At 44.2% G+C, this 18,788-nt stretch overlaps 1 protein-coding gene across 2 annotated transcripts; it reads right to left on the reverse strand.

Annotated features, from left to right (window-relative positions):
• Positions 1–2,060: 2,060 nt before the first annotated feature.
• Positions 2,061–17,917, reverse strand: GNA11 (G protein subunit alpha 11). Of its 2 annotated transcripts, none has more exons than XM_064497514.1 (7): positions 17,743–17,917; positions 13,243–13,427; positions 11,747–11,901; positions 10,558–10,686; positions 8,978–9,107; positions 8,019–8,172; positions 2,061–6,381 (listed from the first exon to the last, which is right to left on the reverse strand). In XM_064497514.1, exons 1-7 carry the CDS (start codon positions 17,876–17,878, stop codon positions 6,191–6,193), a joined length of 1,080 nt encoding a protein of 359 aa, XP_064353584.1. In that variant the 5' UTR covers positions 17,879–17,917; the 3' UTR covers positions 2,061–6,190. The 2 variants fall into 2 exon arrangements, with proteins under 2 accessions (XP_064353584.1, XP_025964078.1); XM_026108293.2 differs by lacking the exon at positions 17,743–17,917 and adding an exon at positions 13,510–13,606.
• Positions 17,918–18,788: the final 871 nt, after the last annotated feature.

An 18,788-nucleotide genomic window follows, 5' to 3' on the forward strand; every position in this document is an offset into this window, starting at 1 on the left:
GTCCACAGGCAAAAGCTCATTTTTAGAAATTGCTAATGGTGCTAATATTCCCTGGGAAGCAACTGAGATATCATGCCCTGGAGACCACATGTACACTTTCTTTTCAGCTAGTTTTAGAAACCAGAGAAAAAGACAGATTTTGTCCATAGTGGTTTTTAGAATCCTTCATCTCCATCCTGAGTTTTTCCCATCACTTCTTACTGCTTTGTTTGCTCAGACACATACACTATAAAGACATTAAATAAATAAATAAAAACTTTTCTCAAGTTATTATGATACTTATTCAAATGTCTTCACTCCAGAACAGGCTTCTGGAATGGAGGGACTCATGGCCTTTACATACTATCCTTGAGCTATCTGAAGCTCACCACAGCAGCTGCCAGCTGGCAGAAAAGTGAGCAATGAAAGCAGAAGTAGGACCTAGCAGCATTCTGTGTGCTGAACAGGGGGAGGGAAAAAAAAAAAAAAAAAAAAAAAAGAAAAAAGAAAAAAAAGTTAGAGGCTGGCAACCTGGTGTCAGGCTAGACATGGGAGAAAAAGCTGAAGTGAGAGAAGACAGGCATCATATTTCTGCTTTATAAAGCTCACATGACATTTTATTCTTCTCATATTGGACAGATGCTTCACTAGCTTCCCAAGAGAGCAGATGTAATGCTCAAAAAGAGCTTTCTCCTACTATGGTGATGATGTCCAAGCACAAGGCAAACCCTGCATTCTCTCATCTTAAGCATCTTCTTTTTCTGCATGTTTTTTAATATAAAAAAGGATGGCAATTGGTTAGGTACACAAACCCAAGGAGCTGTTCTGGTGTTGGCAATGACATCTTACAGCCAGGATGAAAGTGACTTACTAACTAAACTGAAGACAAACCACTTTCAAAGACAGCAGCCATACTGCATATATGCAGCAAGTCCAGACAGTCTGCACACCTACCATAAGGCTGGAAAGGGCTAAAACACAGGGCCCTCTTGCAGTCAGTTGGAAAGGTTGGCTATTAGTTTTTCAAGACTTTCAAACTCTTTAAGGAGCAAGACTGCCACCATGTTTTAATTTACATGGAGCATATTATAGTCTCTTTGCAAAGAATGGCACAGCACATGACCCACATGGAGCAGGGATAAAAAGCATTTAATTCAGCTACTATTTCATGCTTTCCAGTGGATGAGAACACAGGGATACTGAGAAGAGCATCATACATTCACCCTTAACTAGAAAGCATCTATGACACAAATACCTGCCAGTATCAGGGCTGACCAGACAGGAGCGATCTTCCCAGTTCAAGATGAAGCACAGCATCTCAGTTTGTTCAGCATCTGCAAGCTCCACCTGTGCATTAAACTACACAGAAGGGAGCAGAACATACTTGGCTGCAACTTCCTGAAAAACAGGCAACCTTGCATAAGGAAAATCACACATCTCTACCCACTCCCAACTGATTTAATCTGAAATCTTCCTGGGGGAAGAGCATTAAACTCCAGGAACTCCATCCCAGGAATTTCCTTCATGAAAGCTTTCACAATCAATCCTCTCTGGACTCCTAGAGGGAGATATCTAAGTATTACTTCATGCTTTTGCCCATGTTTCCAGCAAACCAGTCTAAAAGCAGGACTGGAATTGCAGTTTCATCAAGGTTTCTTCTATGGATAACGTATACTTTACAAGAACTGTCCTGGGAATGGGCTGACGTTACAACAAAAGGCAGCAGTGAAAACTGACAACTTCACATAACAATTCCACTCTGAAATCCCCTGCAAGTTTTAAGTCCATCCCTCCATCTTAAAACCCTAGTCAGTCACTTCTCAAACCTGAGTTAAGAACTATTGTTTGCACAGTACATTACATATAGTTAATGTATATTATGCATTGTATTTACTGAGATGCATTTTGTTTCTATGCCTCAGAGTCCTGATTTCCTGAGCAGGGACAACATTACTAGCTAGGCAGGCAGAATGTCCTTCACACAGATGCAGGTCTCATAAGGTACAGAAGTCGTTCAGGCAACCAGAAAGAAAGGGAGAGGAGGAACAAGAGCAAAGAAATGCATGCCATCACCACCACAGTTTTTAGGAACAAAATTTATTCCAATTTCAAACAGAGAATTTATTTCAGGAGAAAGATATGAAAATCAATTTCCATCAGATATTTCTGTAATAAGGGTTGGTGCCCAGCAGTCAGAGTTGGATCATTCCAAGAAACAATCACACTCCTGGACTGGAATGAGACAGTTTGGAGCCTGAACAGACCCTGACACTGGGCATCTTATTCAGAAACTCCTTTCCCCTACCCTCTTCCCTCCCCCCACCCCAACACGCACAACAATACATGCATTGCAAATGACAAGGTTTAAAAACAGCATTTTATATAGTATCTTTTTAAATAGGCTAATGTTTAAATTGTCTTAAATCAGGACCCTATAATATACAAGTATAACCAAATAATTTCCACCACATTGGCACTTGTAAAGAGTCTCTGGCACTACTAAAGAAGGGGCATTGGCACAAACCATACTCTTAAAAACTGGGTGCTGCATAACACACTTTATCTCTGCTGGACTTTAACAACCTGGGCTCTGTACAGTACAATACAATGGTCAGCACACTCTGGAAGTACTTTAAAAAAAAAACAAAAAAACAAAAAAACCCAATAAAACACATGAAGAAAACCATATTTGAAAGCAAGGCCAACATTGCTAGGAAGCAACAACAAGAGACCAAAGAATCCAACTCCAGGAGAAGGGGAGACAGGCAGAAGGGGCTGGAGCTATCTGACACGCTGAAGCAGGAAGGGGCTGTTGCTCACCAGGAAGCCAATCCACACAGAATGATACAAAGAAATGGGATGGTCCTCTCCTCACTGACTTCAAGTTTCAGACTGGTTCAGACTATGTTGGTTTCTTCAGCGGAACAAATATAAAAAGTGCACAAGGAGCAGAGGTTAGCCAAGAGACCATTTCCTCAGACTCAGATTCCAGATTCTTTACAAGAACGCTACCCCACCACCTTTCTAAAGGTCAATCTCTTGTTGCAATCTGTGGAAAATTCTGACTGGCCTCACTTGCAGAAAAGATGATACAGGCAAATTTGGTTTAAGGTTTGGCACTTTTGCTAGGGCAGGCATTTGCCAAAGGGCCAGCCTACGGACAACAGAGAAGTGAACCAGTTCTGCAGAAATGCTTTACTGGCCAAGCTGGAGGCACACAAGCTATTGCTTGCTAGGAAAAGTACATGCTAATACTGGTATCTTCTCACATATAGTACAGTCCACAGACACCTCCAGATTATGTTTACAAGTCTGGCCCATTCCTCCCCTAAATCAGAATGAAGTTTCACGAACTCATGTGTCAGCCATCATATAATGTGCTCCCCTTCCCTTCGCAGTAATCATCATACCAAGTCAGTTATCAGGCCAACAGCTCCACCAAGCAGTTGGTCAGCAAGGTACAGCACATACCTAAATCCTTGTGCCCACAGCTCCCCACAGTTCCCCACAACAACACAGATTTACTCTGCAAAAGACAGGGGAGCCAAGATCCCTCCTCCTGTGCCAGGCAGCAGCTCTTCACAAAGAGGGGGAGAATATAAAAACAAAAGTTTGACTCAAGTGGGAAGTACCACCATCATTCACCTTGGGAAAAAAAAATATTTTCTGGGAAGTTATTTCCAAGAGCCTGTATTTCTCAGTGCCAGGTTCATTGCTGGCAATAGTTGTCATGTGAACCATTTACAATAGGATCAGGAAAGCAGAAGAAACTGGTGCTGCCATCTGCTTCAGATGAACAGCATTTAGGATACACTAAGACGATTATAAATTCCTCTTTATAGGACACTTTCTACAAAATGGATCATTTTGGCATAAAGAAAAAAAGCAGTAAAATCGATGCAAAGTTGTCTGACATGAAGGAAACCCTCTCATTCCTCCCAAATATTAAGTGCAATCCAGAACATGGCTATACTAAAGAGATGCTGTGTTCCCCTCAGCATCATCACTCAGCCAGACTCTGGCTCTTCAACTGTTGGTCCCACGGCTACTGTTCCAACTTTAGCTCTCCAATCACACCTAGCAGTGTTTGCTTTCTCCTGTAGTGCTCCGAGACATACAGAGGCTTCCCTCAGCTATTCTGGAAAACAAGAGGGACCTATAAACAGAATTACTCAAAATAATCTGACTCCAGATTTTAGTGTTCTAGATCAAAGCATCTTAAGCATCTCTGACAGTTAAGATTCTCTTACATGTTGTGCAAAACACTGATGTAGTGCTCTGTCTACAAAAGAGACAAAATATCAACAGCCCCCCTCAACAGTGCAGCTCATTTAGTCTTTATTTACTGGCAGCCTAATAGCCTTTAAGAGGGCAATCTGGTTGATCCAGAGAACTTGGACCCAATGCTACTTCTTGGAATTGAAACAGAAGCATTAGTGATGGCTAAACCACACATGTCCAGAGGTGGGTCAGATTTCCCTGTTTCCTACTCACTCCTTGCCTTGCCCTGCAGTCTTCCAGGTAGGCAACAGATCTTCGGCACATTTGTTCACTTGCCTTGGCTCCTGGAAAAAACTCTGTAATGTGCAAAGGCTTCACATCCTTCTGCTCAGTGGAGTTTCGTTTGGCATCTAGAATCCAGAACTACTTCCACTAACTTATCTATCTGTACCAGCAAATCCTGCGGTCGCTGCCTCTACTCCCCTGCTAAACAAAAGTGCATCCACACTAGGGTTTTCTGGATTCCATAGCAGCCACATGCTCCAGCCATGACTACTGTAACTCGATTATCAGGTGCACCCCGGAGCAAATATGTGTGCAAGTCCTCCAAAGAGAATCCGTACTCCTCTAGAGAGAAACACAGCAGCATGTGCCTCTGGGGAATGCATAAACAGGAGAGAGAAAATTGCCACTCCCTCCAAGAGCTCTCCACAATCTTTTCAAGTAAGAATCCTACCTATGTCCCAAAGTCTGTGACCCACCAGCTCTGGTCCTTTCTAGAAGTCCGCAAAAGCTGGACAGAACCAAAGCATTCTTACAAATTTATACAACACATTGGCATGAAACATGATAAACAAGGCTTGTTTGCTACTAGCAGCAAGAAAAGAACCAGAGGGTGGCACAAGACTAAGATTTTTCAATCCAACCAAAGTCTGAAGTTTAAATGCCACAATTACACAGTGTGCTTTTGATATCTGCTGCATAGGGAAGTCACTCACTTGATGTCATATACTCTACCCAACAAAAGGGAGTTTTTCCTCTGCAAATTGAGCCTAGTGTGTGCACACATGCACTTGTGGTGTGTGGGGGACATGTTTGTGCATGCATGTGGAGAAAAAAAGAACAAAAAAAAAACCCCAACAACCCCACAGTCAGGCACTTCCCCAGGCTCAGCAGCTATTGCCCCAAGAGCTTCCATCATTCGTAGTCCATGAACAAAATACAGCAACATGTAGCAAACTGTCTAGAACATCAATAATTTAAAAAAAAAAAAAAAATCACAGTCTCCATACCTTTTATAATTGATAAGAAAAAAAGTAACTCAGAACTAAAACTTATAAAGAATGGAAAAGTGATGGCTTTTTTTGTTTTGCCTTTTCTCTCTCTCTCTCTTTTTTTTTTTTTTTTTTTTTTTTGGCAATAGTTGGAGGGCAATTACTCCTCCCCAACATTTCATCACAGTGAACCATGGAGCGTGTCCTGGGGAAGGGAAGGGCAAGGAGGGGGGGAAAAGCAGGCAGGATTACCGAATTACACCAGAGGCACCCTGTAGCACAAGGCAAAGGGACCAGTAGCATTCCACACTCCCACAGTCCAGTGGATTCACAATCTTGGCTGGAAAGTTATTTTCTCTATATATACACCATGGGAATGAAAAGAAAAAAAAAAAGTGGCTAAGCAACAAAGGAAAGCTCAAGATGAGGCTGCCTTAGCTGTTTGGCAAAAATTAAGAAGTGAACAAGGTGCTGAAGAAATGAGGCATATCCCCGTTAACTGTGAAATAAAAGCAATTTGTTAAAAATATGAAATCAACTACTCTGTGGACAGAGACATGAGACTCCAGGATAACACTGAGCACTTGCCACTCCACAGATTAGACAATTTGCAATCATTACATCATCAAAAATTAAAATTTTTTCCTGTCGTGTTTAAAATTTTTTTTGTCTTTTCTTCACAATGAAGCTTCTCAAGGGGCCAAGGGCAGAGCAGGTCAAACCAGGTTGTACTCCTTCAGGTTGAGCTGTAGGATGGTGTCCTTGACAGCTGCAAAGACGAAACGGATGTTTTCTGTGTCTGTGGCACATGTGAAGTGAGAGTAGATGATTTTGTCGCTGTCTGGATTTAAATCCACAAACATCTTGAGGATGAACTCCCGGGCTGCCTGTGCATCCCTCTGTGGGCCTGCAGCAAACAAGGAGACACAGTCAAGGGATTTGTGCTAAGCACATGCCATGGTTCAAACCACCAGAAGAATTGCCAGTGCATTTTTTTTCTTACAGGTTATGGGGATATAAAGAAGAATTAAATTAGAATTAACAAACTAACACCTACAAAAGGCATTTTTCCAAGACTGAGAGTTTTGACAGACTCCAACGTGTTGGCTCAGACTGTGCTCTGAAAAACAGAATTTGGTATAATCCTGTATGTGCTGTTGTTACTACACAGTAGTGATGCTTGGTATATATGCCACAATTCTCTTCTTTGAAACTGGAATGCATATTTCTTAATACATAGACAGATCTCATGCTCAGGACACAAGTTCATGTTATGCAAACAAGAGACACAGTCAGCCAACACTGCAGTCTATCCTAACTGGCTGGTCAACACATAAGGGCTAAAAACGGTAATTTTAGCCAGTGTTTATTTTATACTGTTAACAGCTCCTCAGAAAAAGTCACCTACTGATATTCCTTTCAAAGCATTTGGTGTTCTCACACTCTCCATTGCAAGGATCATCTCTTGAGAGGCAGTCCGATGGGCTACCTCCCACTCTCAAACCACACAGCATCCCTGCAGCAGCTACAATAACTATTTATGTGAAGAAGCTGAAAGCATACTACACTTTGTGCTGTTCCTATCTTGTCTCCAGCTGTTAAATTATATTAGGAGAAGTATGCACTATTCGACCAGTAAGTTCACAGTGGCTCACCAACCATACACGCCCTGCTGCAGAAACTTTTGACGTCTTCCACACTTGATGACGTCAGAGTGCCTGTACTTTCAGACAGCAGGGGCATGAGACTACAGAAGTGGGAGGACAACTAATTAGGAGCAATTTCATCTAAAGTTTAAACGAAGCAAGGTTTGCAAAAGGGCAATTCTCCCTTCACCACGTACTTTCAAAGCACATAACACAGTTAAAACACGAGGGCATGGAAGGAGTAGTGCTGCCTGACCTCACTCTCCACTTCCTTTATTTTCAGCCCCATACAACTCTGGTACCAGCCAACTTTAAATACACTGAATTGTAGACTAAGAAATGCTATTTCAGCAAAGGAATTTTATTTTAAATTGGAGTTTCTGTTTCATGTAGATATTATCCTTCCACAAGTGCAGATGGTGCACTAAAAAGAATTTCATGCTACCTTAAGTTTTTAGTACCAACACTTGAACAACTCAGGTATTTGACCAGTCAGATTCTCAAAACAAGGACTCAAATCACCTCTTGACTAGAGGGTTAAAATGCCCAGTATATCAGCAATTCTCACATGTCTATAAACAGATTATATGCACAAGTATACAAGTAGGAAAGTTAGAATTCCATTATTTAATACTCTAAAGTACATATTTAGGGAAAGCAATTTTTACTGCTTCTTCTAGGAGAGGTTCATTATTCGTTCATTCGATCAGATTCTAGTTACATATGTATGATTAAGACACTTTTATGACATTTTCTCATTGTTATATGTATTTGTTCTCACATTAAGAGTTTTTCCCCCATCTCTATATCTGAGTTTTCTTTAAAAGCAAACAACAACAAAAAAAAACCCAAACCACCTTCTTTCCAGATTGAGTGTTCCTCCTTAAAAACCACTCACCGTCAAATTCTGGGAAATAGTCAACAAGATGGGAATACAGGATCTTGTCTTCCAAAAGATCTTTCTTGTTGAGGAAGAGGATAACAGAAGAGTTCTGGAACCAGGGATAAGTGATAATGGTTCGAAAGAGGGCTTTACTCTCTTCCATCCGGTTCTGAAATGAGGGGGAAGAAATTTTTTTTTTTTTATTCCCACTAATGAGGATCAAGTCACCTTTCTGCCACCTGCACACACAGTTAGATCTCCATCAACCCAACATCTCAGATACTGTACACAGAATAACTTGGGCCTCAGGTAAGTTCTGGCTCTGGCTGAGCAGGTAAGTGGAAAGCAAATGCAAAAATCTAATGGATTCAAGCTTCATTTAATTGGCAAGCAGTTAATACCAGAAGGCTTAAAAGTCATTTTATGCTTTGCACAGTCATGTTGGAGGACTGGCCATGATACCTTGTGAACTGATACACATCTTGTCTAGTATAAAATAAAGGAATAACTGCTGTCACCTAACAGCGATTTTTAATCTATCAGCAGGTGTAAAAAACCAATATTGTACCTTCAAAGAGACCAGTCATTATCCAACAGGACAGCAGCTGCAGTGCTAAATACTTCAGGTGAGGAAAAGAGTGAAGCAGCAATGGGCACTTTTCAAGAGCATGCCTTCACATTGCACAGTACCTTCCAAGACACATAAGACTCAGCAATTTCAGAGTATTTCAGCATCATTTGAGAAGTACAGATAATTTGAATGCACTGTGCATTTTCTATTCTCAGGGACATCATGACCCATTGAGGCTCATGTTCCCTTTGCAAAAGGAAGAACTGAAGGCCAAAACCAACAATCCTTGCCGATCCAACTCTGTTTCCTTGGCACCAAGCACTTCTGTACCAACCTCCAAGAAGCAAGACACACATTCTTCCTTCCCCCCACCCTCTTGGAGGGCTCCCACTCTTTGGCTTACCTCATTATCAGACTCCACCAGAACTTGGTCATATTCACTAAGTGCTACTAAAAACATGATGGAAGTCACATTTTCAAAGCAATGGATCCACTTCCTTCGTTCTGACCTTTGACCTCCAACATCCACCATTCTAAGGAAGAGAAATACATACGGTGTCACAGCAGTAGCTGCAATTCTCCATCTGAATTCAAAGTACCAACATACAATGAGAACAAAAGCTCTTTACTGTTCCAGCTAAACAGGAGGACGTAGCGACACATGGTCACTAACAAAGCCACCAGGCTTACAAAATATCCTGTTCCAGAAATATATCAAACTGAAGAGATGGCCAAAGGAAACTGATATCCAGTTCACATCCCCAATTTCAGCATTACCATTTCTAGTTGTATTGTGCTCCGATTTGCTAAGTAGCAGTTCTGAAGCTGAATTATGGGTCTGAAAGGACAAATCTTTCAAAACTCTGCTCTGTTAAATGACAAAACTGTATTTTCTATTAAAGCACCTTTTTTCCCATCAAAACGTCTCTCAGAGAGCTTTCTTCAGTTATTAACCTTTCTTAGAATGTGCTGCATAACAGCTATGCAACTCAGTGCCTCAATTTTAAGTCCCACCTGTACAGTATGCTAAAATTTTATATTGTCACTCACCTAAAGTTCAACACATCTGGTCCAATCTGCACACCTTTGCTAAAATCCTATACCTATCTCATAGATCAGCACACCGGAACAGGCAAAGTGACCTTTGGTCTATCTGTAACTGAATGGATTCAGATATGGGATGCCTGCTTCTTTACTACTTTATTCCTCTCTCATAATGTCAACACTGTGGTGGTGAAGGGGTGGGAGTATGTAAGCACCAGAGCGCTATGGAGAAGATTGCTCTGCAATAGACAGGCATGTCACTGAGGCCTTGTACGCCATGTTTACTTGCAGGCTTAAGCCTCCAAATATCCACATGCTGCTGCAGCAGCACAGGCAACTGGTTTTGGCATCATATTCCAATGCCACAAGCTAGGCACAGAAAACCACATCTGAAGGCAGATAGTAGGGAATCACATACGAGGAAGTCATTCTGTATAAAAAGCAGTCTCTTTTTCAGAGAGAAATAAATGGTCAAAGTTGCTTGAGCAAAGAATTCTTGAAGGCAAATACATTTCAAGTCAAGCACTGCCCAAAGCAAACTTGTTTCTTCCTCTTGGTGGCTTAACCTATGAACGGTTCACACAGCTACCTCACAAGCTGCCATTTCAGCTTCAGACACCAGCAAGACAATTCTTCCCAAGGAGACCAGTTCCTGCTAGATGGTTAGTCCAGCTCCAAGTGCCACTGACTTGAATGCATACTCCATTTTATGACAGTCAATGGCTTCAGCTTGGAGCTTCCCCTTAATCAGAATGAAGTATTACACCATCCCCATTACAGGAGCACCTTTCAGCAGATACTTCGTACCATTCCAGCACACAGATCCACTCAAGCCTCTCAGCTAAACACCTGGACACAAAAGCAATACAAAACTTATCCTTCCTGAAACCATTTCACTCCTGTCTCAGTTCAGCTGTAACATGAATACACCTTCAGTACCTGAAGATAATATTCTCTAGGTCAAAGGGGTACTCTATGATGCCGGTTGTAGGAACTCTAACCCGTAGCACATCTTGCTGAGTTGGTAGATATCCTGGGGTAGCGATACGATCCACGTCGCTAAGATAGCTACAAGGAGAACAATGGAAAAAACTACCTTAGGTTGCGGCACATCACATACAAATTCAAACACCGCTACACTTAGTCTTCCCCTAGCGTAACGAGGAAGTCAGAAATCATCTGAACTGTTTTAAAATTTCATGCAAAAAACACACACACACACCCAGAGTACGTCTTTGGGGAGCAGTAATTCACCAGCCATCTCCTTTGGAGGATAAACAGATACATTAGGGACAACTTTATCAACTCTGTGTCTTCAGGAAATAGGAGTGGAAGACGATCTTTTCTACAGAGGAGGTTTAAGCACACTGGACACTCATGGTACAACTGAGCTTCATCTGAGATTTTTCCATATAAAGGAAACTATGTTACCAGGCACAAGTAATATCTTCCTGGTCTTCCTATACTTAGATTCCGTTAATAATAAATCCACAAGCTAAATATCCATTTACATCTGTAGGCCAAAAGACAAACCTGAAGAGAAAAAGCAACACTTCTAACACCTAAGAGCCAGAGCACAGATAGCATAAGGTAGAGACTCCAGTCTCAGGTATATCCAGACACAGATGTTTAAACAGCTGCCTTTATCACCCACCAGGACACCTTGTACCATCAAGAAAATTAGCAAATAGTAAGGCATTTCCAGATCTAAACCTGTCCCTAGAAAAATAAAAAAAATTGCTTCCCTCATCTCCTACAGAGCTCTTTCCTTCTGTCAGAAGTATGCTTAGGAAAAATTAAGATGGAAAAAGCAACCTCAGAAAAGCAGTGGCAATAGATAACTGGAAACTTGTTTGCATCTGCTTCCAGAAAGGCAAAGAAGCATATACTTATTTTTATCCCAATACATGTACCCAGCAGAGACCATGCAGCTTGTCTAAAACACCAGTAAGACTTACTTGCCTGGATGAAGAAATAAGATGTATTTTAAAGAAACTATGTAGTGGGAAGTATGGCAGTGCTCCTGCCTATTGAAACAATTCTAGACTTGAATAAAAAATTTGGGCAGGTATTATTTGTTAGAGCATTGCTGCTATCTACCAGTGTGTGCCAGTGGTTATATACTCACTATTTAGCAGAGTCAGAAAGCTGATATTCTCTTCTCCTGTCATAACACTCTTGGATTCCAGGGTCATTCCACAAAGTCTTAATTGCACTTACATATGGCTGCTCAAATGTCATGACCTTTTCTACATCCACTTCCCGGATCAGCACTGCATTGGCCTGAAGACAGAAAAGCAAAAAAACAAAAGACAAAAGGCTCTCAGATGAACTAAATCCTTACACTATGACTTCAAGGATCTAGATTCTGGTTGTGGGTCAGGTTGCTTAGACCAGAGGAGCAATGGGTAAACTATACCTCTAAGACTTCACAGCTCCAATTTTTCTTGTATCACTATTACAATAAGAAATGAAATTTCACCATTTCATTTTTTATAGAAGGCATCAACAAAATTCCTGCAAAGCATCATATGCTCCTTCACAGAATAAACTGTAAAACAGCAACAGACTTCACCTGTCAAGATGTGCTACATCATTAGATCACCAGGTGTTTATAAACACTGTGGTTTCCAAGGCAGAGTATTTAGTGTGAAGAGCCCCAAACTGCCCAATTTTTGAGAAGGTAAAGCTATATTTCAAGAACAAGCTGCTATCTCAGGTTTCTTTTCATAAAAAATTTTAAACCACATTTTGAACAGTGATAGAGACATTGCTTTAGTGCATTTCAACCACAATCCCTGCTGAGAGAGAGAATGAAAATGCCCACCCTACAATCTACAAAGGAAGGACTAAAACCATTACAACAGCTTGAGGAATCCATGAGGTTACTCTCCACACCAAGCTGCTTTCTGAAAACTTTGGTACAACTGCCACACAAAGGGGCTCTTGCCTGTACCACGCATCATCATCTTCATTAGAGGAAAAAGAGAAAAACAAAGCCGAGTTCAGCGTGCATGATCACCAGTAAAAGCCACCAAAATATCTCTGCAATGCCTCAGGGAAAGCACAGGTAAGGCAGGCTTCCTCACACCATGCCTATTCTGATTAATGATCCTGCAGAATCTCACTAAAGGAGATTACAAAAAAGGAGTTCAGGCTTGAGAACTCCTGGTGCACCACCTAGCCCCTGTGCACAGTTATTAGAAGTCAGCTCCATGTTGCTGTGTGACAGAACAAGTAAAATACAATTTCACTTAAAAATATTATGGCACAAAGCATTAAAGAAGCAAAACACACTAAAAATCTGATCTTCTGGCGCACTCACCCCTCCAAAGCAGCTCAAATAATTTAGACCAGATCTGTCTGAAAAATTTATTCCTGGACCCAAGATTTGTAAGTCAAACTCCAAACTCCAAATGAGTACATTGAACACTTTTCCTATATCCTACTCCTATTCCTTGCTCCCACCAATTCATTTATACATGAACAATCAAGTCAGTACATCATCTCAGTAACCCAAACTGCTGTGCAATGTGGAAGGACAAAAATGAACAGGAACCTACAATTCAAACCCTAGAACTCCCCTTGCCTAAAAAATACATACAAATATTGTCAGAAACTTACCTTGTTCTGTTCATATTTATACAGAATCTTCAGGGTTTCCATGGCCCTGATCATGGACTGCATGGCAGTAAAGATGTTTTGGTATACCAGCTTGGTGAAGCCTTTTTTGTCCTCTTCAGAGTATCCTGAGCCATGAATTATACGCATTTGTTTAATGAACGTGCTTTTTCCACTTTCCCCAGTGCCTGCAGAACACAAGAGAGAAAGTTAGCAGATATAGCAAACCTTGTCTGTGATAGAAGAAACAAAGCTAACATCATATTGTACCTCAAAGTTCTTATTGCTGTATCCAAACATATGCTATCCTACCAACTACTTTTCTAGTTGCTTTCCAGAATATCGAAAGACAGTCCGGATGGTCCTGCTTACTCCCACCACGAATCTAGTGAACAAGGAAGGAAGACATCTTGTCCTTTACAGCAGCCTTCAAAAGCAACTCTGGTACTTACTCCAAATCTCACATTACAGCCACTCCCACACATTCTGCGTCAAAAGGCCCTTGTCCGTCACACCTGACCTATTCCCAGATACTCCAGCAAGATGCTACGGTCACAGCAGCAGCCAGAGAGGGCCCAGATGCACTCTCAAGTCAGTAAGTACTGCAAACTGAGATGACAGCAAGCGGGCCAGAGGAAAATCTATTTGCACAGTAAGGACCAAATTTTCTTTCACTGTGATTTTGGTACCAAATGCCATTTACCTTAGGGACTATGTATCTTTTTACAGAAAGGAACAGAACGCAACAGAAAGTCAACTCTAAAAGAGGAGAGAGCTCAAGAAATTACCTCCTTGTCTATTTGACATGAACAATCAAGTCAGTACATCGTCTCAGTAACCCAAACTGCTGCGCAATGAAAAATAACATTTGCTCTTAAGGACTGAACTGATAATCCTCACTGCAGCAAGATAAAAGGCTGTGGGCAGTATGTTGCCACAGAAACCTCCAATATTGTTTGCAGCCTTTGGATATTATAGAGTTAAAAATAAGGACCGACGGAGAGCAAAGCAGGATGTTGCTTCCAGCTGTCTGCACTCTGTCTTGCTCCCTAACAGACAGGCTGCTCAGCCAGGCTAGCAGTTCCTTATGGCACAGCTTTACTGTCCAGGAGAAGCTGTGTCTTCGAGTAACTGGGAGGGCAAGACAGATTCACACCAATGCCAGCGCATTAAACAGTCCAACCCTTTCAAAACCTGCTTCCTGCCCAGTCAGCTGGGCAGGTCTCCCCACCCCTACTTTTAAGGCTCCAGAAAAGCATCAGCTAGCACGTGAAGGCCAGCAGAGGATACAAAGATGGCAGGAACTCTCTGACATGGTGAGCATGAGGTGAAGAAAGCATCAACAGATAAAAGGAGTCATGCCATACCCAGCCTTGTTACAACCACAATTCAACGGGTGTTACAGAACTCCCCCAACAACTTCCACTCCATTTATACAATATCTTCCATGGAGTGGACACAAGGGTCAAGTCTTAAATATGCTGAGCATACCTCCATGCTATCATCTCACAAGTAACAGCCAAAGGATAAAACATTGACACTTCTGTTGAGTACTTCTGTTCAATTTTCCAAAATTTGCTATTGCTATGCATTTAACAGAAGGCTAATCCAGAAAGGCAGCTCTTTAGTAGTAAAGTGGCCCAACTCACTTGATTACTGAGAGCAAAAAAAATAAAGCATGGCTCATAAGTGACAAATCCTTTTGATATCTGGTTACAAACAAACATGCTGGCAGAGCCCTGGCTTTCACCACAAGAACCACCAGGTAGTCACCTCACACTAGGGGACAGATATATTAAGACAGGATCTCATTCATCACAACACACAATCACTAGGCAGAGGTAGATTCCTAATTACCTGTGCTTATAGTACCAGGCTAAAAAGCAAACAAATATGCTCAAACACGAGCAGCAAAAATGTAACTAGAAGCAATGTGTTTAAAATAAAGAGTCAAACTCTCCCCATCTCTGAGAACTGACAAAATATTTGGCAGCCTAAATAGAAATTAGCACTATAACCACCATTAACCTGCAGTAAACTATCTCCATCTCAAACAGAAAGCTATACCACAAAGGGGATTAAAAAAAACAAAAAAACGGAAACCGAAATCTTTTGTGGTTAAGTACACTGTGGTGAGAAATACTTCCTTGTTTTTTACCACAGTGACCAAAACAGAAAAGAAAGAGCCAGAGGTGCCTCAAAACGTTCTGATAACAAAAACGTAAAACAAACTTCAGCACCCTTTGTTCACTTTGGATCTCACTTACTTCAAAACGTTAAACCCAGATTCTTCCTGTGACTGCATCATCATCCCCCTCTTAAAAAAAAAAAAAAAAGCCTCTTGCTTTTCTGCAGGCCATCAACAATACAGAACAGCACTACAGCAGAACATTACAAGCTCTGCTGAGTGTAGTCTCCTATATTCATAATAACCTTTTTTTATGACAGCATTAAGATGAGGAGACAACTTGAACTCACCATTTTTTCTGTCAACATGTGAAAGCTGCGGAATTTACAGTAAGTTACTACTGACCCCCAAGTACCTAACAGCCACTTGCAAATACACTTATTCAGTCAGCAGTATCCCATGCTTAATGGCAATTCAAGAACCAGAGTAATTTTTGTATAACCCCCCCCAACACACACCCAGTAAAGAGACCAATGAGTGCCTAATACCAGGGGATATGTCCAATACCTTGAAATCGCATTTCTTATTATCAGATTCATTGTACACCTCTGTTGTTCTTCACCTCAAGTTTTTGTTTCAGGTTCAACAAACTAACTCTCACACACTAGACAGAGAAGACAGGAAAGATTACCACAGCTTTTACAATGCAGAAACTCCCTCCATACACACTCTCTCAAAATTCTGAGCATTTGGAAAAAGCTCTCACTAATATGATCATTCACATTTGTGAATGTAAGAATTCTATATAATAGGAACAAGATACGAGAAAACCCTGTAAACAGCAGTTACGTCAAGGAGAGAGAACACGTTACCTGCAACAACCTAAGACAGGCAGTGAGCAATACTGTATACAGTGAAAAGCATCCAGCAAACAGGAAGAAAGGCTTGGCCTTTCTAATCATGTCCTGAAAATGGGAGTGTTTATTACCCAGTCTTAATCATTCCATGTTGATTTTTTTTTCTTTTTAAATGTGATGCTGAATCTTACTTAAGTCTATCTTTTCGGAAAAAAGAAAGGTCTCTAGAGCAACTTGAATTTAATTTCTGAAGTGAGCCAGTTTAGTAAGATTAGATGGGGATCTTCTTAGCCCAGATCTGGCCTATGGCTCCAACCTACTTTGAAACGACTGCTTCTGTAGGACTGTTTTAAAGAAGTATCGGAGCCCAAGAGACATTTCCCAGCCTATAAGAAGCCGTATGGAAACCGACACAGCATCTTCAAAGAGCGCAAACATCAAGCCATCAGTTTTATCTTTCACATGAAGGACAGTAGCATATCCACAGCCAAGGTATCTTCCCATCCTGAGTTCTAGCAAGGTGAGAAGGAAAGCCACAGACTTTACTTAACCACTATCCCTGTGCATCAGTGCTAGTGTTACAGATCTCCAAAGGACTAGGCAGACACAGCCTCACTTGATTTGTGTAAATAGTTTCACATTTGTTTTCACAAGGTTCAGCCTACTTTTTCACCTGTGCCTTACTGGTTTGCCAATTCAGTACAGACTACGAACAAATAAACTTATTCCATCAGACCTGCTTTGTATTCCAGCTTGAAATGATACTACTGTTAAGACATAAACCAGGATACGTATGTGAGCAGCGACAAATCCCACTACCCACGAAAACTGTAACTGAAGCCTCATTTAGGGACTACCAGGATGTGAACATCACAGTAGCTGCTGCTGAAGAATGCACACATTTGAAATCTTAACAGGGTGCTCTTGTAACAGATTACCTCTCCCTGTAAGTCTTTCGTAAACCAGGTATAGTTTTATCCCTCTGTATAACCACAGGACACCCCTGTGTTTCTACACAAACACCTACACCCTTATCACGGCACAGGCGACCGTTGCTCCTGCAGTAACACTAAACGCTTTGGCCATTTCCTCCACAGACACAGACCTCGCACGTCCTTGCTGCTCCGGGTCCCTTCGGATTTGCTGCACCGCCCTCCCACCCCTGCCGGCCCCTCCAGGCTCGGGGGCTCAGGAGCCAGAGGCCAGCCTTTCCCACAGCTGCCCGTTAAGGCCCAGACCTTCACCGGCAACGCCGAAACTGGCGAACCTGCACACGCGGGGAGGCAGCGGGCGCAGGGACCAGAGGAAGCGGCTCTTCGAGGCACCTTTCACGTGCGCGAGCGTCGGCGGCGAGAGCCAGCAACGCCGCCGCGCAGCGGCCGCCCGTGCCGGGGCAGCGCCGGCGGCAGCGCCCGCCGCCGGGGCCGGGATCACCTGCGGCCGCCGCCCGCCCCGCCGCCCCGGCCCAGCCCGTCACGCCCCGCGGGGGCCGGCCCGGCCCGGCCCCGCCGCTCTCACCCAGCAGCAGCAGCTTCAGCTCGCGGCGGGCGTCGCGCTTGTCCCTCCGCAGCTGCTTCTCGATCTCGGCGTTGATGCGCTTCGACTCCTTCACCTCGTCGCTCAGGCAACAGGCCATCATGGACTCCAGAGTCATGGTCCCGCCGCCGCCGGGACGCCCCCGCCCGCCCCCCACCCCCCCGCCGCCCACCACCCTCCTCCGCGCGCCGGGGCCCGGCGCGGCCTCACGGCCCGGTGCCCCCTCCCCACCCACCCTCTCGCCCTCCGCGGCGCGGCGCGGCCCGGCGCGGCCGCGGCCCCGACCCCTCCGGCCGGGCCTAGCGCCGCCGCCGCCCTCAGCGCGCTGCCCTCCGCCCGGCTGCGCCGCCCGCCGCTCCCTCCTCTCACACGGCCCCGCCGAGCCAGCGACGCGCGGGCACAACCCAACCCGCTGCCGCTGAAAACAACCGCTGACTGACAGCCGCGGGGGCCAGTGGGAAAGCGCGGCGCGACGGGAGGCGGGGCCAGGCCCGGCCGAGGGCGGGGCGCCGCCGCCAGCCGGAGAGTAAGCTTGGTTGGCCGGTCGGGGAAGGAGGGCGCGCGGCCGCGCGTTAGGGGAGCCGGGGCGTGGCCGCTGGGCATTGTGGGACGGTGGAGGAGCGGGCGCGCGGGGCGGCGGCGGCGGCGGCGGCGGGGGCGGGGGTGGGGGTGCGGGCGGCCCCGGCGGCCCCGGCCCCGCCGCTTGGGGCGCCCCGCCAGGCTGCGGCCTGCCTGCGGGGCGCCGGCGTCCGGCCGCCGCCTCGGGTCCGCGGCCTGGCCCTTCTGCACGGCGAGAGGGAGAGCCGGGGCGCCGCCCGCGCTCCTCGGCCTCGGTGCCCGGGGTTGCCGCCCTCCCCCGGCGGCCCGGCCCGGCAGCCGCTCCTGCCTGGGGCCCCAGCTGCTCCCGTTAGGACCCGGTTGCCATCACCCCAACCGGCCCGGAGCCGCGGACCCCACCAGGCCCCCCCGCACCACGAGGGGAGCTTTATCCTCATCTTTCAAGGCCGCTTCCCAAGATCCTTCCTCCC

This window comes from Dromaius novaehollandiae, chromosome 25 (assembly GCF_036370855.1).
Source record: "Dromaius novaehollandiae isolate bDroNov1 chromosome 25, bDroNov1.hap1, whole genome shotgun sequence".
In the NCBI taxonomy this organism is placed as follows: Eukaryota; Metazoa; Chordata; class Aves; order Casuariiformes; family Dromaiidae; genus Dromaius; species Dromaius novaehollandiae.